The 22,904-nt window shown below is 43.6% G+C and overlaps 1 protein-coding gene across 1 annotated transcript; it reads left to right on the forward strand.

Moving 5' to 3' along the window:
* The first annotated feature begins 15,235 nt into the window (after nt 1–15,235).
* Nucleotides 15,236–16,862, forward strand: LOC126990345 (cuticle protein AM1159-like). The gene is made up of 3 exons (XM_050848926.1): nt 15,236–15,368; nt 16,038–16,228; nt 16,435–16,862. Exons 1-3 carry the CDS (start codon nt 15,360–15,362, stop codon nt 16,607–16,609), a joined length of 375 nt encoding a protein of 124 aa, XP_050704883.1. The 5' UTR covers nt 15,236–15,359; the 3' UTR covers nt 16,610–16,862.
* Nucleotides 16,863–22,904: the final 6,042 nt, after the last annotated feature.

Below are 22,904 nucleotides of genomic sequence, written 5' to 3' on the forward strand. Positions count from 1 at the left end.
AAGAGAACACAAGAAAGGAGGGGAAGGTTGAATGTAAGCGCGCAACTCCCTCCCTACCAACACACACACATTCACGAACGCACTCACGAACGCACTCACGCAAGCCCGCCGCCAGCACGCACACGAGCAAGAACACAAGTAAAAAAAAAGTTTGATAGGGGATAATCAGAGTAATAACACGTGCAATATTGTTAATTAAGACTCACGAGGCGTACGAGACACATAAATAAGTATCCTCTTCCTCTTACTTGTCTTCATTGCCCTCTTCCCCATTCCTCCCTTTCCATTCTTCCTTCTCCCTTGCTTCTTATTCTTCCTTCCCTCTCTCCCTTCTCCCTAGCTTCTTATTCCTCCTTCCCTCTCTCCCTTCTCCCTAGCTTCTTATTCCTCCTTCCCTCTCTCCCTTCTCCCTTGCTTCTTATTCCTCCTTCCCTCTCTCCCTTCTCCCTAGCTTCGTATTCCTCCTTCCCTCTCTCCCTTCTCCTTAGCTTCTTATTCCTCCTTCCCTCTCTCCCTTCTCCCTAGCTTCGTATTCCTCCTTCCCTCTCTCCCTTCTCCCTTGCTTCTTATTCCTCCTTCCTCTCTCCTTCTCCCTAGCTTCTGTATTCCTCCTTCCTCTCTCCCTTCTCCTTAGCTTCTTATTCCTCCTTCCCTCTCTCCCTTCTCCCTAGCTTCTTATTCCTCCTTCCCTCTCTCCCTTCTCCCTAGCTTCTTATTCCTCCTTCCCTCTCTCCCTTCTCCCTAGCTTCGTATTCCTCCTTCCCTCTCTCTCTTCTCCTTAGCTTCTTATTCCTCCTTCCCTCTCTCCCTTCTCCCTAGCTTCGTATTCCTCCTTCCCTCTCTCCCTTCTCCCTAGCTTCGTATTCCAACTTCCCTCTCTCCCTTCTCCCTAGCTTCGTATTCCAACTTCCCTCTCTCCCTTCTCCCTAGCTTCGTATCCCTCCTTCCCTCTCTCCCTTCTCCCTAGCTTCTTATTCCTCCTTCCCTCTCTCCCTTCTCCCTAGCTTCTTATTCCTCCTTCCCTCTCTCCCTTCCTCCCTCACCTTTCACCCCTCAATCAAAACATCACGGAGAGCAAGACCCAAAGACAACATTTACAAGAACGTGCATGACAAGGATGACAAATTAATGCGAAAAGAAATACAAAGTGATATGCAGCTCACGATTCACCTGTTGGGACGACTGGAATGCATACTCACGCACACACACATACACACAAACACACACACACACACACACACACACACACACACACACACACACACACACACACACACAAACACACACACACACACACGCGCGCGCCACAAATAAGCCACCAAGGCCTTCTCATGACCGGCTTTCCTCAAGGTTACCACAAGCACCTCCTTTGTTTTGTGCTCCAAGGACGGAAGATTCACCTCCTCCTCCTTCTCCTCCTCTTCCTCCTCCTCATCCTGCTCCTCCTCCTCCTCTTCCTCCTCGTGCTATTGCTCCACCTATTCCTTGTTCTTTTCATACTCTTCGTAACCTTTTTTTTCCACCCGGCATTTTTTTGATTCCTTCTTCCCGTTCCTCTTCTTCTTCTTTTTCCTTATACTTATATTTTTTTTTCTCTAACTTTTTTTCTTTCCCCGTTTATAGTGATTTACCTTTTTGTTGTGCTGAAATAGTTTCTGTTCCTCTTTCTTTTTCTCTTTTTCTGCCTTTTTTAATTGTTTTCTGTTTTTATTCATTTTACTTTTCCTCCTCTCCTTTCTCTTCTTCCTCCTTCTCCTTTTTCTCCACCTCCTTCTCACCTCAGGGAACTAGAGGCCCCTGCCTTGCATAGTCTCAGGTCACCCTTGGACAAGGTGTAATACCTGATCTGTCTCCCGTGCCAGGGTCAAGGTGAAGCCTCTGGGCAGCAGCAGTGGTGGGTTGGAGTGCAGGCAGAGGACCTCTTAATGAGACAATGGCTGGAGTTCCAGGGTCCTAGTTAGCTGGACCGTGCCCTAGTTAATTAGGCCTGCAGGTGTAGAGAAGGAACAGTTGTTCGGTGTGAGCCTGTCCTCCCCTCTAACGACGGAACTCCCATCCCTATTCTTCTGAAAGAGATGTCTTCCGGGGCCTTTTTAGGTTGTACCTCCTGGTTTCTAGGTGGAGTTTCAGAGGGTTTTTCTTATGCTCAAGGAATATTTCAGCTTTTTGGTCCCTCTGGAAGGGCGTCTGATACTCTCTAGAGTTGGTGGAGAACACCTGGTGACAGATGCCACTGGCCAAGCCTCGCAAGGGTTGCAGGTGCTCTCCCCCCTCCCCCTTCTCTCTCTCTCTCTCTCTCTCTCTCTCTCTCTCTCTCTCTCTCTCTCTCTCTCTCTCTCTCTCTCTCTCTCTCTCTCTCTCTCTCTCTCTCTCTCTCTCTCTCTCTCTCTCTCTCATATTTACGTTATATATAATATCTTTTGTTTGGCTGTGCAGGACGCGAGAGTGAGACCTACGTAAGTTTTCCATGGTGGCGGAAGGGTGAATGGTGCGGCACCATCGCATGAGCCACGTTGCCAAGTGAAATGGAAGGTTTACAGAGTCGTTGTCTTTCCCTCAAATCCCAAGCCATTCATAACACCATGAAGTAGTAGCATATATATATATATATATATATATATATATATATATATATATATATATATATATATATATATATATATATATATATATATATATATATATATATATATATATATTACAGCAAAGGAGACAGCACAAGGGCACAAAAAAAAGAAACAATAAAAAAGCCCGCTACTCGCTGCTCCTGATATATATATATAAGAACATAAGAACATAAGAACGCAGGAGTCTGCAAGAGGCCGGTAGGCCTGTACGAGGCAGCTCCTTTGACCCTAAGCTCCCGTGTATCTAACCCCACCTAATATCGCTGTCCATGAATTTATCTAGTCTATTTTTGAATGTGACAATTGTATTGGCACTCACCACATGACTACTAAGCCTATTCCACTCATCCACCACCCTGTTAGTAAACCAATTTTTGCCTATGTCCCTGTTGAATCTGAATTTATCCAGTTTAAACCTGTTACTTCGTGTCCTACCCGGTTCTCTTACCAACAAAACCTTATGAATGTCTCCCTTATTAAAGCCCTTCATCCATTTATAAACCTCGATCATGTCTCCACGCACCCTTCGCCTTTCTAGAGAATGCAAGTTTAACTGTTTGAGTCTTTCCTCGTATGGCAAGTTTCTCAACCCCTGAATCATCTTAGTCATCCTCCTCTGCACCGATTCTAACATTTTGATATCCATTCTATAGTAGGGTGACTAGAACTGAACCGCATAGTCAAGATGAGGTCTAACTAATGCTAAATATAGTTTGAGGAAGACTTTGGGGCTTCTGTTGCTTACGCTCCTTGAAATAAATCCCAGTACCCTATTAGCTCGATTTCTAGCTTGAATGCATTGTGCCCTTGGACGGAGATCAGAGTTCACTAAGACCCCTAAATCCCTCTCGCACCCAGACCTACTTATGAGAGTGTCATTTAAGCAATAGTTATGTGAGGGGTTGTTCCTACCTACACTCAGAATACTGCACTTCCCTACATTGAACTCCATCTGCCATTTATCCGCCCAGTCATATAATCTGTTGAGTTCACCTTGGAGAATACTAGCGTCCTGATCCGACTCAATTACTCTACCGATCTTGGTATCATCTGCAAATTTACTAACATCACTACTAATTCCTGTGTCTAAGTCATTGATATAAATAATAAACAAAAGTGGACCTAATACCGAACCTTGTGGGACCCCACTGTAACACATCCCCAGTCAGATCTTTTACCATTGATTTGCACTCTTTGCTTCCTATTGCTAAGCCACGCCTTGACCCAGTTCAAAACTTTACCCTCTACTCCGTGAGCCTGTAATTTAAGCAACAGTCGTTGGTGAGGAACTTTGTCAAACGCTTTACTAAAATCAAGATAGATTACATCATAATTTTCATCTCTGTCAACCGCCTCGAATACTTTATTGTAGAAGGACAAGAGATTGGTGAGGCATGACCTACCTTTTGTGAACCCATGCTGCGAGTCGTGAATTAAGCTATGTTTCTCTAAATGCTCCCGAATGTTCCTGGCTATTATGGACTCCAGCATCTTCCCTATAACCGATGTTAAGCTAATTGGGCGATAGTTTGAAGCAACTGACCTGTCCCCCTTTTTTGAAAATCGGCGTCACATTAGCTACTTTCCATAGGCTCGGCACATAGTTAGTATTTACCGACATCTTAAAGATGTCGGTTAGTGGGTCACTGATTATATCACCTAGCTCCTTTAATACCCTCGAACTATCCCGTCAGGACCTGGCGACTTGTTCTTCTTAAGCTTATTTATCTCATCCTGAACTACTTGCCTGGTAATGATTAAATCCCTCAATTTATCGCCATCCCCGCCCTCGTACACCTGAACCCTTTCCGGTATAGTCCTTCGATCCTCTTGTGTGAATACTGAAAGGAAGTAGCCGTTCAACAATGTGCTCATTTTTTCGTAATTTTCTACTAGCTCCCTTGTGTTTGTTTTCAGCGGTCCAATTTTCTCCCGTGTTTTTGTTCTATACATGTGAAAGAAGTTCTTAGGATCACTTTTCGCCTCATTTGCTACTTTGATCTCATAGTTCTTTTTTGCTATCCTGGTGTTTTTCTTAACTAATCTAGATAGTTCGACGTACCGGCCCCTGAGATGTGTTTCACCATTCTTTATTTTCTGATAAATTCCCTTCTTTAACCCAATCTCGTGTTTTAGTCCACGAGTCATCCACTTAGGATCATTGTTTCTTTTCTAAGTGTTCGCTGTGGTATATGCTGTTCTTGCCCTCTACTATTACTCTAACTAGATTATTGTAAGACATTTCTACCTGGTTCTCCTGGCTCTCCAATCCGCAGTTCTGGCCCTCATGAATCCCTAAATTATCCCAGTTTACCCTTCAAGATGTCTTCGAAGCCCCTCGTAGTTTGCTCTTCTAAAATCTGGCACTAACACTGGGTTTGGTTCGCGGTTACCGCCCAGTCTAAGCTAAAACGAACTGTTCTGTGATCACTATTTCCTAACTCTCCGCCCACCTCCAACTCACGTAGCAAGTTCCCATTATTGGTTAGGACTAAGTCTAATATGTTATCTCCTCAGGTAGGCTCAGTAACTACCTGCTTAAGGAAATTATCTTGTATAACTTCAAGAAAGTCCTCGGCTTCCAGGTCACCCACTAGATCTTCCCAGTCTATATTCCTATAATTAAAGTCCCCCATTACGCAGACATTTCTACTCATACTGCCCTGCCAATCTCCTGTAGTAATATACTGTGTCCTGCCTGTTAAGGTTGGTGGCCTGTATATAACTCCTAGAGTTAGTTTTTCTTTCCTTTGTCAACGTCCACCCAAACTGATTCTGAATCCATGTTAGTTTTGACTGAGTTGTTAACTAAACATTTAAGTGAGTCTTTAACATATAGCGCAACTCCACCTCCCTTTCTGCCCCTTCTGTCTTTGTGAAACATCTGATAACCCGTTATTTCAAATTCTGATCTAAAATTTCTATTAGCAGTGTCTATCCATGTCTCAGTGATCGCTATAATGTCAAAATTTTCTGAACAAGCTTCACCCCTTAGTAAGTCTATCTTGTTTCTGAGGCTCCTGCTGTTAGTATAGAAGATTCTTAGCCCGTCCTCTGTTACTCCTCTAGAATTACTTCTAAGCTGCCTGGTTATATTATGAGCTAGATGTCCTCCCATTACTCCTCCCATTGCTCCCATTACTCCTCCCCCTCGCCTATACTAAAAATCCCGCAGGGTACCAAGTGCTCGCTCAAGGGAGTCTGAGAGAGCCTCAACACCCTTGAACGTCAAGTGTATCCTGTCACGGGCGTAGAGGGCGTCGTTGCCAAAGAAGAGGTCCCAATTGTCGACGAACAGCCACCCATTGCGCTCGCAGTGCTCAGCAAGTCTGCTGTTCACTGCTATCGCCCTGACAGACATCCATCGCCAACGCCCCTCCTTGGCAGGACGCCACACACTACTGGCGACCCACCAGCGTCACGTATCCTGCCTAACAATTCTCTAAAACGCCTGAGAAGGTCCTCGCTTGGCACACGAGAAACGTCGTTTCCGCCACAGCTGAGAAAGACAATGGGGTTCGATCCCTCGCTTGCCATACACGCCTCAATCCTGTCTGATATATGGCCCACCCCTGCCCCTGGGAAACACACCCTCGTCCTGTTCTTATCCTTGGAGCAAAAATACCTGTCAACATAACGAACCTGACTATCACCAACAACAAGAATCCGACGGTCGGAAGGGGGGCCAGGAGGGGTGAAGGGGGAGGGAGAGCGGGAAGGAGGGAGGGACCTGCTGTGAAGAACGAGGAGAAATTGTGGAAGAGGTGGAAGGTGGAAAGGGGGAGGAGGAGGAGGAAGAGGAAGAAGGAGAAAGGGAGGGTGAGGTGGTGGAGGGAGGAGGAAGAGGGGGAAAGGGAAGGTAAGGGACAGGTGTTGGAGGGAGGGACGAGCGAGGAGGCGGAGGACAAGGAGGAGAAAGAGGGAGAGGATGAGGAGGAGGAGCGGGGGCGGGAAGAGGGGCGAGGGGGGACAGAAGAGGAAGGCGAGGAATTGGAGGCGGAGGAGGAGGAGGAGGAGGAGGAGGAGGAGGAGGAGGAAGGAGGAGGTGAAAGGGAGAGTGAGGTGGGGAGGGAGGACGGACGAGGAGGGGAGGAGGAAGAGGGGAAGGGGAAGGTGAAGGACAGGTGTGGGAGGGAGGGACGAGCGAGGAGGCGGAGGACAAGGAGGAGAAAGAGGGAGAGGAGGAGGAGGAGGAGGGTGGGCGGGGAGAGGGGAGAGGGGGGACGGAAGAGGAAGGCGAGGAGGAGGAGGAGGAGGAGGAGGAGGAAGAGGAGGAAGAAGAGGAGAAGGAGGGGTGGGAAGCGGGGAGATCGGAGATGGTCGAGGAGGAGGAGGAGGAGGATGGGAGGGGCTGCTGTGTGGGTGAAGACAATACTAGAGGGGAGGAGGACGAGGAAGAAGAGGAAGAGGAAGAGGAGGAGGCGGGGCTTGTTGCTGCTGCACTAACCAGTAAGTGTACCTGGGCGGCGAGAGTCGTAACCCTATTCTCTAACTCTATGATCCTCTGATCATCCTTCTGAGTCTTAACGCAGAACCTACAAACGTCCTTGGAAAGAAAGTACTGCTTGGCCATGCGAAGGCCACACCCAGAACAACGCTTGAGGGACGTCATGGTGAAGATATGGGCGAGGCAAGACGGAAACAATTAGGCGCGTTAAGACGATAACAAAGTACGCAGCTGCGGTGAGGTCGTCAGGTCAAAAATGTGTATCTAGGAAAACAAACCAACAGATGCTGTGATGTCGAAGTCATGTCAATTCCCCGGGGAAAAGGGTGTCTCGGGTAAAAAGGCGGTTATTTCTACCCACCAAGACAAAACATAGGCCAATATTAATATACTGAGAAATCACTTACGTAAAGAAGATAATAACTGTGTTCACTAGGTTTGCGCGGAAAGTGGATTATCTTATGTTTTGTGTGGACTTAGAAATTAACGTAGCTTGGCGCGCCTGATTCACGTAGTCCTATTATCACAGCACAGTAAAGTATCCTAATAATAGGAGAAGAAAACACAAAAGCAATATAAAAAACACAAAAGCAATATAAAACCGTGTAGCACTGGGTTGGCGTGAAAGAATGTTGAATTTAGTGTAGATGTGGGAAGCTTAATACACTTGTCCTAGGAGTAACTGTGGATCACTATCTAACTAAGTAAATACTAAATCAGAACACTTAGCGGTCTGTAGTAGAAGGCAGGGTAATCTTCCTGGTTTTTTAGTCCTCCAGTACAGCAGCAGTCCACAGAAGCACAAACGCCTCACACCGCGAAAGCAGAGGAAAACAGAGGAAAGAGCGAGTTGGCACCACACAGCAGCGGGGCAAAGTCACGTGTGAAATTATATATATATATATATAATATATATATATAATATATATATATAATATATATATATATAATATATATATATATTATATATATATATTATATATATATATTATATATATATATTATATATATATATTATATATATATATTATATATATATATATATATATATATATATATATATATATATATATATATAATATATATATATATATATATATATATAATATATATATATATATATATATATATATATATATATATATATATATATATATATATATATATATATATATATATATATATATATATATACTATAAAAAAATTGCCTGCGCCATGACGGGTCTGGGCCGACCACCACGCCCCTGATGAAAGCCTGCCGGCGCTACAGGTCGAGATGATGACGGGTTCCAACCTGTAAGGAAAGGAGCCAAACTGAAGCAGGCAACAAAATATTTACTGACCCCCACTACCTTCAATAGGTTTCAGGTCCTGCCAGACACCATGAAGAATGAATCTGAGACTCGCCTAGTTGGGGACTCCATGGTGCGTGGCCAGCTGGTTGAGTTCTGTGGTCGTTCATCAAACGGACGCAGAAAACGTTACTGTTATCCAGGTGCCAGAATAGACGACATCACCGCAGCGTGCAATGTCACGAGTAATGCCGACCGAAACACCCTCTTTGTCATTCACGCGGGCACAAATGACGTAAGGACAACCCGTTCTGAGGAACTGCTTGAGAAATACCGCCGCATGATCAAGCAGTATAAACGAAAAACGGATGACAGTAACATCATAATTTCAGGAATCCTCCCGAGGGTCGGTGCCGAACCTAACTTTTACAGTAAGGCCTTCAGCACGAACAACAGACTTCAGTCCCTTTGCTCACAAGAAAACGTCCACTTCGTTAATTTGTGGAACAATTTTTACTACGATTCGGACTTGTTCCTTGCCGATGGCATCCACTTAAACCCTGTTGGAGCAGCCCGTTTCGGGAGGCTGCTCTGTGACCAAGTGGCTCTTCGAAAGGCAAAAAACGCCAAGGTGAGAACACCAGCAGCTCCAACCTGAGGGAGCACTCAACCAGCGCAACCCCCGACTCGAATCACATTAAAGCTTGCTATATAAACGCTCGTAGCCTACGTAACAAATTTGAAGACTTAGAAACACTCGCAGCTACAAATCATTATGACATCATCGGAGTCACAGAATCTTGGATAGACACTTAAAATAGAGATTTCATTGCGGAATATAGATTACCGGGTTATACGAATTTTAGTCATGAAAGAGAGAACAGACAGGGTGGAGGCGTTATCTTATGCATCCACAACTCTCTCCATCCAGTATCCGTGAAAACAGATTTTATAACCAATGTGGACACGGTCTTCATTGAAATTAAAAATAAGTCTCTTAAACTAGTAGTTGGACTAATCTATGGACCGCCAGGGCAGACTCTTGATATCGACCACGCGTTAAGTGAATTAATAATAAAAACAAGTAGCAGCTGCGAGGCAGTAATTGTTGGGGACTTTAACTTGCCAGTGGAAAGATGGGGCGAAGCGTTGAACTGTCATACAGGGCTCGACCTGTACACAAATATATTAGAAAGTGATTTACATCAACACGTTCAAGAACCGACTAAGGAAAATAATATACTTGATCTTATCTTTTCAACGACAGGTGATCTAGTTAACGAAGTTAATGTTGGTCCAGTTTTCAGTTCTAGCGATCACCGAATAATCACATTCAGCATCAAGATGAATGAAAGTAAAGTAATTGCTAGTAAAGAAAAGGTGCCTGATTATCAGAGAGCGAATTTTGTAAGACTCCGATCAATTTTAAATAATTCTGACTGGACTGTAATTTCGACGGAAACAGATATTGATAAATCGTGGGAGGCCTTCACCACAATATTGAACAATACCATAAGCATATGCGTATCCTATCGTAACAGACGTTCAGCTTTTAAGAAGAAACCCAAATGGTGGAATAACGAAATAAAAAATAGCCTCTCTCTTAAAAAAAACGCATATACAGGAGATACATATTAACTCAGAGTGAGGATGACAAACTAGAGTTGGACAGAATTCGCCGTGAAACCAAAAAATTAATAATATGAAGCAAGAAAAGTTTTGAAGAAAATACAGCGGAAACAAGTAAATCTAATCCTAAAGAAGTTTTTAGCTATGTAAATAATAAAAAAGTCACTCCCTTTTACTATCGGACCGCTTGCTAATGATAACGATAACCACACGAAAGATGAAAATGAAATGGCTACAATCCTAAATAACTTTTTCGCATCCGTATTTACCGAAGAATATTGTTTATCACCTCAACCGCCGGAGGTTAGAAGGACCGAAAAGATTTTAAATGGCGTGCATAGAAAGTGACATTTTACGCACAATTGAAAAGATTAAAGTAAGCAAAGCTCCTGGTCCAGATAAAATTACACCTAGAATTTTAAAAAAAATCAAACATCAAATTTGTAAACCGCTCTCTATCTTATTCAATAATTTTTTAACATCTGGAAAAGTTCCGTCGGACTGGAAACTAGCAAATGTCACACCAATTTTCAAAAAGGGGGACAAGTCTCATCCAGGAAACTATCGACCAATAAGTCTGACATCGATTGTTTGTAACTTAATGGAGATTGTCATTCGCGACAATATGGTGAAATTTTTCGAAAATAATATAATAAATAATTCGCAACATGGCTTCCGTAGTAAACGTTCGTGTTTAACTAACTTACTTGATTTTTTCATTATACTTTTGAGTCGATGAAAGCAGATCTGTAGATATCATATATCTGGATTTTCAAAAGGTATTTGATAAGGTCCCCAACAAACAATAGCTCAGTAAACTATTGGCGCGCGGTATCTCAGGTAACATTCCCAATTGGCTTGTGGACTGGCTCTTTGAGCGGAAACAGAGAGTAGTTCTAAACGGTGTTTTATCTAACTGGCTTGATGTCAGAAGTGGCGCACCTCAAGGACCAGTGCTTGGCCCCATGCTCTTCTTAATTTATGTTAATGATATCGATGATGGGCTCACTTGCAAAATATCACAATTTGCTGATGACACAAAAATCGCTAGTAAGGTAACTATGACACTCGATGAAGAAGCATTACAATCGGATATAGATCGACTTGCACGTTGGGCCAATCAATGGCAAATGAAATTTAACGTTGAAAAATGTAAAGTGTTGCACATTGGAAACAGTAACAATCGCGTTCAGTACGTAATGAATGGCCAACAACTTTCTGCAGTAAGTAAAGAAAAGGATCTTGGAATCACTATATCAAGCGATTTAAAGCCCAGTCAGCATTGTTCAGAGGTAGTTAAAACCGCAAACAAATTGGTTGGCTTCATCGGACGAGTTTTTAATAATAAATCGGAAAAAAATAATATTAAAACTTTATAATTCGCTGGTTCGACCCCGTCTAGAGTACTGTGTACAGTTTTGATCTCCCTATTACAGAAAAGACGTAGAAAAGTTGGAACGGGTTCAACGAAGAGTAAAAAAAAATATTCCTAGGTTGATAAATTTATCTTATGAACAAAGGCTTAAAGAAGTAAACTTATTCAGCTTATCAAAACGAAGAATGCGAGGCGATCTAATAGAAGTGTTTAAAATGTTTAAAGGATTCAGTGATATTAATGCGGAAGATTACTTTACAATTGATCAATCAAATAGAACAAGAAGAAATAACAGTTTCAAGATAAGTGGTAAAAGATTCTCGTCGCACGTAGCCGAACACTTCTTCTTCAATCGAGTCGTTAACGATTGGAATTCTCTACCCTATGATGTCGTTGATAGCACAACAGTCACGGCTTTCAAGAATAGATTAGCCAAGTATTTTGAATCCAACCAGCAACTAAGATATTACTCATTGTCGTTATAACGTTAAGTTCTTTCGAATACTGGTGTCCTTGTCCGTTTTTATCGCCCGGTTAGTGGTAGCATTAATTAATGGTAGTTCTTTCTTCTTTCCTACATAATTTCCATGCAGTTTTTCCATGCAGCATGGTTCTTTTTCCTTTCCTGCCAGCTTTGGCTGGAGGGATGAGGGGGTGGGGAGGAGCCTTCGCCTTTGCTATCCTTCATCTTCCACCTTTGATTAGATAGTTAGTGTAGCTTGTCACAAGCAGCCTCGTAAGGACCACCAGGTCTGCTGGTGTATGTTCTTCCTTTGTGTTCCTATGTGTTCCTCCTCCTCCTCCTCCTCCTCTCTTCAGGTGTGAATAGATGACTAAGATGACTATGGAGGAATTCGATACAGGTCTTCAAATACCTAAAGAAGTTCAGCAACGTCGATCACTCCACTTTTTTTTTTTTTTAGCTCCAAACTAAACCAAGAACTAGAAATAACTTTCCATTAATTGATTCAAGCGAGGGGATGCAATACCGGCATGATATTTTTTTCTCAAGTAGTCATCCGTCACTGGAACAACCCTCCTGCAGTAGCTAGTGCATGAACGATCAAGTATCTAGAAATAACCTGCAATGACCGTTACTTTTTTGTGCCAGGAGTGAATTGAACCTTCCCGCTTTTCGTAAACCAAGTGGTGTAATCTGTTTCGGAGGTCATTTTATTCTTCCTCCTCTCTCTCTTCCTCTCCTTCCTCCTGCTCCTCCTCTTCCTCTTCTCTTTCCTCTTCCTTCTTCTTTTCCACCTCCTCCTGATTAGATCACCAAGTAGGCAACCTCGTCACACGCCAAAGCCTTCTGTTGCGTGCTCTTCCATGCCTTCCATGTTTCCTCTCCGCCTGCCCTTGATTCTCCCCTTCTCTTAGTCATTAATCATCCACTATTCTCCTAAAATAATTTATCATTGCCCCGTTCTGTCGTCTCATTCTCCCCGTACCCCTTGCCTCCTTCCTCTTTCTTCTTATTTTCTTCTTGTTCTTGTTCATCATCATCATCATCATCGTCTTCTTTTTCTTCTTTCTCCTCTTCCTCTTCCTCCTCCTCCTCCTCTCTTTTTACCATCTTGTTCTTCCCCCTACTCTCCTTTTCGTCTTTCTCCTCCTATTCCTGTTTATTCTCCGTTCCATGTCGTAGAGGAGGACACACACACACACACACACACACACACACACACACACACACACACACACACACACACACACACACACCCTCCCCCTTACACACACAATGGGCGCCCCTCCCCGGCTCACGACCCACAGACCTTCGGGATACCCATTTAACACGGTATCCTTTTTTTCGACGGCCCCGGCTCGGCCCAGCGACGGATTAGCTAACATTGGGGCGTCGAGGAAGTCATGTTGTGGTTCGAGACAAGACCTTCGTGAGGCTCTGGATGACCCAAAGGCCTCGCCAGACACGACGTTCATGCATACATACAAACAACAGCACACACGCTCACTCTTGGAAGAAGGGGAGAGTTGTATTTTTCATAGCATTTCATAGCGATTTTGTTTAGAGTAAAGGAAACAGCACAAGGGCAAAGAAAGAAAACAATAATGAAAAAAAGCCGGCAAATCACTCCTCCCATAAAAAGAGTTGAGAGGAGTTTTTTATTTTCATTCTATTTTCAGTGATGTTTGATACTGCTTTTTTATATATATATTTTTAGTTAGCTTATTTGTTTACATATACCTATTTTTTAAGAAGAGTTGCCACCGTGGAATACAAAAGCACTAAAGGCAATACTCTAAAGGATATTCCATCTTTTTTTCACGGATTTCAATGTCAAGATTTAATAAGTTAAAAAAGGGAACCCACAATATTAATGCAACCCCCCCCCCAAAAAAAAAAGGAAAGTTGTTTTTTATACATATTACAACACTTTTTTTTTACATCCCACCTTCTTACGCTTTCCTCCACCTCTACCCCACCATTCACTACCCACTACTCACTACCCGCATCTCCCATGCTCTACCACCACCCACAACCCACCACCAACCGCCTAAAACACCCACCACTACTCAGCCACTACCTAACCCCTAACATTTAACCCCTACCATTCACCCATCGCCCCAAGCACCTCGATCCTCCGCCCACCAGCTCCACCACCCACCGCACCCCTTCGCCGCCCTCCTTACATGCACTCCCCTGGTTCCTTGCACCTCCACGCCCTCCAGAACGCCCGGCATTTCCTCCTTCATGCACTCCTTGCTCCGCTAGCTCGCGTCTCCTGTTTGTTTGCCATTGTGATTGTTCCTCCCCCTCCCCCTCCTTTTTCTGGCCCTTCATATACCTCTCTCTTCATTTTTGTTGTTCCTCCTCCTATTATCTTTTCTACTTTTTCTATCTTCTTAATTTTTGCGGTTCCTCTCCATTCTTACGTTCTTTTTCATGTTCTTCCCTTCGCTGCGTGTTTTCTTCCACCTCCTCCTCCTCCTCCCCCTCCTTGTTTTTTTTTCACACCCTTCCCTCGTGTCCGTTTCTTCCTCCTACTTCCCCTCCTCCTTCTCTTTATTCACATCCCTCCCTCATTTACGTTATTTCCTTCCCCTCTTCCTCCTCCTCCTCCTCCTGTTCTTGCGCATACTTATCTTGTCTCCGCTTTTTCCTCCTCTTTATTTACATCCCTCCCTCATCTTCGCTTTTTTTCCTCCCCCTCCTCCTCCATTTTCTGTTCCTTGACATTCCTCCATTTTTTTCCTCCCCTTGCTCCTCCATTCCTTCACATTCTTCCTTCTCATTTTTTCCCTCTTCCTCCTCTTTATCCTGTTTCTTCACATCCCCTTTGTTTTATCTTCGCTCTCCAGCCCCTTCGTCTTCATAGCACTCCATCAATACTCGGGTTCATTATTATTTTTTTTTATATATATAGTAAGTTTTTTGTAGTATATTTTTCTCCATTTGTTCATAGTTTTGCAAGACGGCGTTTCTTCAGATGCTCATAATATTCCTGCAGCTCCTCGTCTTCAAATGCTAAGTCACTCCTAAATGCAGCTTGGCTTTTTTTTTTAACTAAATTTTATTCTGCGAGTTGTAGGTATATACTTGTTCCTTCTCTCTCTCTCTCTCTCTCTCTCTCTCTCTCTCTCTCTCTCTCTCTCTCTCTCTCTCTCTAACTATCTGCCTATATCTGTCTATCTGTCCATCTACCTATCTATCTTCTCATTCTAACCTAACAACAGCCGAGTCTCTGTATATCTCATTAACTTGACAAAATCTCTAAAAAACGTAAGCGAAAAAACATAGAAATTGCCGTCTTTTCTTTTGTGGCGCTTTTATCCACTTCTTTCCCTTCATTCCGTTCCTCTTTTTTAACTGTGTCTCTTGGTCACCTCGCCCCTTCCTCACCCCGGCCCGCCTCCCGCCCCAGCAGCTCGGCCCTCCCCGTCTAACCTGTCCTGACCTCGGCGTAGGTATAAATAGCCCGCACGCCGCAGCTTCCAGTCATCCTCAACAGATCCCCAGACCCTCAACAACATGAAGTTTGTGAGTAGCGTCGCCACACACTCTTGTGGCCTCTCTCTCTCACACACACATACACACACATACACACACACGCACACATACACACACACACACACACACACACACACACACACGTAGAGTAGCTGGCTCCACGGCCCCTTGCGAGCACTTTCTCTAATCTTATTTGTTTTTCTTTTTTTCTTCTTTTGAATATTAAAAGTCACAGATATGTACTACTTCGTTCATGCATATATTATTTTCCTTTCAATGAGATTTTCAACAAATGTGCTATTCTAGTTTAGGTGTATTGCTCTTCTCTTGCGCCATTTCCCGTTTTATTACAATTATGCAACTTTTCCTCCTTGTCACCATATGTATCCCATGCACTTTTTAATTTCTTTCCCTTGCCCAAAGTATCTATGCCCCATAATGCCCCTCCCACTCCCATCACTTAATTTCTCAGGCTTCTTAGTATTGGGTGACTATCCACTTGAGCCTGAAGACACACTTTTGCTCCTGACAATAATGCCAAGTGTGTCGAGACCTGACCTTGCTCGAGGCGTCATGGTCTCCACAATGAGTCTTGACTTGCCTTATAGAGCCATAACCTCCACAATGAGGTTCGACCTTCCTCAATGCATGTCATGGCCCGGTCGTGACCCCTTGCCTAATGCTCGTCGTGGTCTGCAGGTACTCCTCGCCTGCCTGCTGGCCGTGGCCGCCGCCCGCCCTGACAAGGACGCCACCATCACCCTCGACGAGCGCAGCGACAGCGGCGACGGCAACTTCTACTACAACGTCCAGACGAGCAACGGCATCGAGTTGTCCAAGACCGGCACCCCCGGGTCAGAGGGCCAGAGCAACATGGACGGCAGCTTCAGGTAGGAACCTGAAGTTATATAATGCGTATTGCTATGAAACTGAAGCAAGAATTTCAAAGTCTGCACAATTTAAAAGAGAGAGAGAGAGAGAGAGAGAGAGAGAGAGAGAGAGAGAGAGAGAGAGAGAGAGAGAGAGAGAGAGAGAGAGAGAGAGAAGCCCATCAAACACACCCATCCCCACCCTTCACGCCTTCCTCACCCCTCAGGTTCCCCCTTGAGGACGGCACCTACGCTGAGTTCCGCTACGTGGCTGACGAGAACGGCTACAGGCCCGAGTCCTCCCTGCTCCCCGTCGCCCCCCCGATCCCCGAGCACGTGCACGAGCTCCTCCGCATCGCCGCGGAGCAGCGCGCCCAGGGCATCACCTTCACCAGGAAGTAAACGCCTCCACTGACCACTACTTGTCCTCGTTCCTCCGAACCGTTAAGGTGTAGCCTCAGGGGACTCCATCGCCGCGCTGTCCCACTCTCACGGATGTAGACACTGATGCATGCACGTCGGCGTGTTTATTTTGTTCTATATCCGGCTCTTCTTGGAGCGTCTATTTTTCTTTTGTCCAGTCTTGTTGTATGGTGTCACCCCGATTCCCGCCATCAAAATTGATGCACTACGAATAAAGAAAACTATGATATAATGCTTTCTTTTATTTTACCATCACTTCCTCTTTTAATGAATGGCATTGGAGGCTTGCTCAATGAAACAGTACAGTCTGTTTATGCAAGTGGCTAGAACACTGATATCTTGAAAATTTCACATACCTTGGTAGTGTAGTTCAGAACAACGGGGGGCTCGTCAAAAAGTCTTACGGCGGATTGGCTTGGCCCACGGTGTTATGGACTCGCTCAGCACAAGTATGTGGCGTTGTCGATACCTGTGTAGAAGGACAAAGATCTGGCCCTTCAAGCCGCCTGAACTCCCTGTCTTACTCTATATGGCTGTGAGACATGGACACTGAACAGGGACTTGAAGAGATGGATGCATGCCTTTGGTAATAAGAGCCTACGCAGAATCATGGGATATCGCTGTGATGACTTTGTGTCAATCTGGCCATTACTCCATAATCCATGATTCGATATTTATTACCTGTATAGTCCGTCAAAGCCAACTCCGACTATACGGGCATGTGGCACGCAACCCAGAAACCGACGCTGCTCGCCCGGTTGTTTCTATAAGAGACAACCCAGAGCGGAAGAGGCCAAGAGACGCCCACAGAGTTCGTGGATTGAGCAAGACAAGAGATCCTGCCATGAGGTACTTTGGATGGGAAGAGGGCCTGCAGGGAGACTTGCCCGAAGGAACCCCTGCGTCTGGTGGGCGAGGCGACGCGCTCCCGGCGTGTACTCTAATTGATTGATTTTTTTTTTAGGCGCTGCCTATAGCGCCGGTAGGCTGTCCTGAAGGACCTCTTGGGCGACCACAGCCCGTTCGTGGCGGAGGTGAACTTTATTTATAGTGGCTGCCGTGATGTATGACTCCTGCTTGGCCATGCTGCCCCCCGGTGCTCCACTTGACCGAAGTCTCTGAAGTCAGGGTTGGTTGAAGATCTGGGCAGCGTGTCGGTAATCTTCCGCCACTCGGCGATGGTTTAAAAAATCAGCGTGATTCGGTGGGACTCAAACCTAGGTCCACGGCCTCACAATGCCCGCACACTGACCACTCGGCCACCGCCTCCCCCTAATTGACTGATAGATTGAAATCAATACTCTTTCCTTAAAGGTTAACATTATATTTTTTCAGTACGTTTTTTCCTGAAGACAAGTTTTGTGTATCATGTTGTGCAATGTTGGTATGACTAAAGAAGCAGTCATCACAGACGCTTCAGATCACTGAAGAAAACGAAATCACTATGTCCAGATGGTAGTTTTCTTAATTGTTCTTAAAAGCCACATATAAATTATAAAAGTACCCAGAAATACAAAAACTAAAGCTGCAAACCACAAATTCCAAGTGATAAAAAAAGACACAGGCATGTAAAACAAAAACGTGTGGTATAATAATATTCATCTTGGAAGGAAAAGGAATCATCAGTAGAAAATCACTTGCAGAATAAATAGTAACGATGAGGGAGAAGGTTGATAGCTATAGTTGATGGATGCTTAGCAATTTGTTGTGAAGATGCTTTCAAAACATTTAGAAAGACAGGAATGTTTGGAAATTTATACAGATTTCTTCATCTTATTTATCCATACGTCAGAACCATAGGACGGTTGTTGAAGGTTTAGAAGGTTAGAGGGTTAGAGCGTGCATGTGTGTGGTCTTCATGCAGGAAGGTAAAATAGATGTTGATAGGAAGAGGCAAAACAGTTTGACCAGGCAGGATGTCAGCACGGAGGCACAGTTATTAAAGGCAATAGAACTCCATCACGGCCATTAGTCTTCTGAGGATTGAGGCCACAGATGACACGAAATAATATCTTTACAATTTCTTTTAGTATCAGGCATAGGGAGGAAGGGTGGGAAAAATATGCTCTGAATCGTAAAGAGTGAATTTATAGCAAAAGTTTGAGGGAAGATTTTAGATTGAGATAGAGCCTAAAGGTGACGGCTGTAGTGCAATAAATAGGTAAAACTGTTGGGGATATTTTTGTCGAAGTGTCAGAGGGCTTGGGAAGAGTTAAGGTTGGCAAGGTTTTGACGTTTATTACCATCCCTATCACACCACCAGATATAGGTTAAGAAACGAGAATGATAAGTAGGTAAAACTGTTGGGGATATTTTTGTCGAAGTCACAGAGGGCTTGGGAAGAGTTAAGGTTGGCAAGGTTTTGACGTTTATTACCATCCCTGTCACACCACCAGATATTGACCTCTCCCCTCAGCCACTTCCCTCTCAACCCTTCCAACCACACCACCGACACATCACCCGCCACCCCCTCGTTACCACAGGCACGTCACCAAGGCTAACACGGCACGGTACAGTATTTTTCCGGTTTCTGTTCCTGCTAATGAAGGCCGTATCGTGATTTCGAACTATGTACCTTCTTTTTTTTTGGTACCTCACTGTACGGTAAAAATATAACACCATAATTCTGTATGTACCTTTTTCGTACTTTTCAAGAGCTATATTGAAATCTGAGTCAACTAATCCCTGTACGCTTTGTTTTGTAGCAGCTGACCACTATGTACAATATTATGGCTATTTTACATACAGAGCAATTAATTCTCAGTGGTAGGAATGACTGTTTTCTTTCCGAACGTCTAAAAAAGCTATAAAAATCAATTTCGACACTTCACACACGTTGATCCACCATAATTTCATCACGGTGAAAGTTTTCTGTAGTTAATTAAAAAAAAGTCTGATTCAGCTCATATATAATAAATATAATGATGTAAATAATTTGAAAATTATACAGATTTCTTCATCTTATTTATCTATACGTCAAAGCTAAAAGTTTATATATATTTTGAAAAGTATGCAGACAGCTCAACTTCTTTTCTTTATCTGTGAGAATTAAATCCGGAACTTCATGGTGCATATACACCAAAGCTTTGATGAGTTTGACGATCTGGACGAAAAAACAGTAAAAAATTGTACCGTTCACCAAAATGGTAAAAATGGCTTCACCGATAACACAAAATACATATATCAATGAACTTTATGTAAAAAAAAAACACTTTTCTTCGCATACTTTTTTTTTATATGAAAACACACATAAATAAAAAATGCCAAAACCTTGCTTTTTCTAATTCTTCCCCGGACTTCTGGCATTTAGCCAAAAACATCTCCTCCAACTTCACTTCTTCATCTTTCCCTCTTCTCCCTAGTCCTGACGGCAGCACCGCCGTCTCATCTATCTCTGAGGCTCTCAAACTTTCTCTAAAAACTCCACTCTGGACGATTCTGTGCATATTCCTCCTACTCATCCCCCCTCTGACTCCTTTATGCCTGTTATATTCTTAAGAATGATGTTTTCTATGCTCTCTCTGGCCTCAATACTCAGAAGGCTTATGGACCTGATGGAGTGCCTCCTATTGTCCTTAAAAACTGTGCTTCCGTGGTGACACCATGCCTGGTCAAGCTCTTTCGCCTCTGCCTGTCAACATCTACCTTTCCTTCCTGCTGGAAGTATGCCTTCATACAGCCTGTGCCTAAGAAGGGTGACCGTTCCAATCCCTCAAACTACAGTCCTATAGCTTTACTTTCTTGTCTATCTAAAGCTTTTGAATCAATCCTTAACCGGAAGATTCAAAAGCACCTTTCCACTTCTGACCTTCTATCTGATCCCCAGTATGGGTTCCGCAAGAGGCGTTCTACTGGCGATCTCCTTGCCTTCCTAACTGACTCTTGGTCATCCTCTCTTAGCCGTTTCGGTGAAACCTCTGCTATTACGCTGGACATATCAAAAGCCTTTGATAGGGTCTGGCCCAAATCTTTGCTTTCCAAACTACCCTCCTATGGTTTCTATCCTTCACTCTGTACCTTTATCTCCAGGTTCCTTTCTGACCGTTCTATTTCTGCTGTGGTGGACGGTCACTGTTCCTCCCCTAAACCTATTAACAGTGGTGTCCCATAGGGCTCTGTTCTCTCTCTCACTCTCTTTCTGTTGTTCATTAATGATCTTCTTTCCAAAACGAACTGTCCTATCCATTCTTACGCCGATGACTCCACTCTGCATTACTCAACTTCTTTTAATAGAAGACCCACTCAACAGGAACTAAACGATTCCAGGCTGGAGGCTGCAGAACGCTTAGCCTCAGACCTTACTATTATTTCCGATTGGGGCAAGAAGAACCTGGTGTCCTTCAACGCCTCAAAAACACAGTTTCTCCACCTATCCACTCGACACAATCTTCCAAACAACTATCCCCTATTCTTTGACAACACCCAGCTATCACCTTCTTCAACACTAAACATCCTCGGTCTATCCTTAACTCAAAATCTCAACTGGAAACTTCATATCTCTTCTCTTACTAAATCAGCTTCCTCGAGGCTGGGCGTTCTGTACCGTCTCCGCCAGTTCTTCTCCCCCGCACAGATGCTTTCCATTTATAGGGGCCTTGTCCGCCCTCGTATGGAGTATGCATCTCACGTGTGGGGGGGCTCCACTCACACAGCTCTCCTAGACAGAGTGGAGTCTAAGGCTCTTCGTCTCATCAGCTCTCCTCCTCTTACTGATAGTCTTCTACCTCTTAAATTCCGCCGCCATGTTGCCTCTCTTTCTATCTTCTATCGATATTTTCATGCTGACTGCTCTTCTGAACTTGCTAACTGCATGCCTCCCCCCCTCCCGCGGCCCCGCTGCACACGACTTTCTACTCATGCTCATCCCTATACTGTCCAAACCCCTTATGCAAGAGTTAACCAGCATCTCCATTCTTTCATCCCCTTCACTGGTAAACTCTGGAACAGCCTTCCTTCGTCTGTATTTCCTCCTGCCTATGACTTGACCTCTTTCAAGAAGAGTGTATCAAGACACCTCTCCACCCAAAATTGACCTCTCTTTTGGCTACTCTTTACTTTTATCTTTTATAGGAGCAACGAGTAACGGGCTTTTTTTTGTACTCTTTTTATTGCTCTTGAGCCGTGTCCTCTGATGTAAAAAATAAATAAATAAAAGTATCCGTGAACTATATATATATATATATATATATATATATATATATATATATATATATATATATATATATATATATATATATATATATATATATATATATATATATATATATATATATATATATATATATATATATATATATATATATATATATATATATATATATATATATATATATATATATATATATATATATATATATATATATATATATATATATATATATATATATATATATATATACATATATATATATATATATATATATATATATATATATATATATATATATATATATATATATTTATTTTTTTACAGCAAAGGAGACAGTTCAAAGGCACAAAAAGCAAACATTAATAAAAAAGCCCGCTACTTGCTGCTCCTGAAAAGAATCCAAAGAGATGGCCGAAAGATAGGTCAGTTTCTGGAGGAGAGGTGTCCTGATACACTCCTCTTGAAAGAGTTCAAGTCGTAGGCAGGAGGAAATACAGATGAAGGAAGATTGTTCCAGAGTTTACCAGCGTGAGGGATGAAAGAGTGAAGATGCTGGTTAACTCTTGCATAAGGGGTTTGGACAGTATAGGGATGAGCATGAGTAGAAAGTCGAGTGCAGCGGGCTGCGGGAGGGGGAGGCATGCAGTTAGCAAGTTCAGAAGAGCAGTCAGCGTGGAAATATCGATAGAAGATAGAAAGAGAGGCAACATTGCGGCGGAATTTAAGAGGTAGAAGACTATCAGTATGAGGAGGAGAGCTGATGAGACGAAGAGCCTTAGCCTCCACTCTGTCCAGAAGAGCTGTGAGGGAGCCCCACCACACATGAGATGCATACTCCATACGAGGGCGGACAAGGCCCCTGTATATGGACAGCAACTGTGCAGGGGAGAAGAACTGGCGGAGACGGTACAGAACGCCCAGCCTCGAGGAAGCTGATTTAGTAAGAGATGAGATATGAAGTTTCCAGTTGAGATTTTGAGTTAAGGATAGACTGAGGATGTTTAGTGTTGAGGAAGGTGATAGCTGGGTGTTGTCAAAGAATAGGGATAGTTGTTTGGAAGATTGTGTCGAGTGGATAGGTGGAGAAACTGTGTTTTTGAGGCGTTGAAGGACACCAGGTTCTTC

Source organism: Eriocheir sinensis, unplaced genomic scaffold (assembly GCF_024679095.1).
Source record: "Eriocheir sinensis breed Jianghai 21 unplaced genomic scaffold, ASM2467909v1 Scaffold1568, whole genome shotgun sequence".
Taxonomy (NCBI): domain Eukaryota; kingdom Metazoa; phylum Arthropoda; class Malacostraca; order Decapoda; family Varunidae; genus Eriocheir; species Eriocheir sinensis.

Bases quoted from the DNA above. Each gene is read 5' to 3' on its own strand.
- LOC126990345 (XM_050848926.1), top strand. The intron at 16,229-16,434 runs GTAGGAACCTGA...CTCACCCCTCAG, and splicing joins AACATGGACGGCAGCTTCAG to GTTCCCCCTTGAGGACGGCA.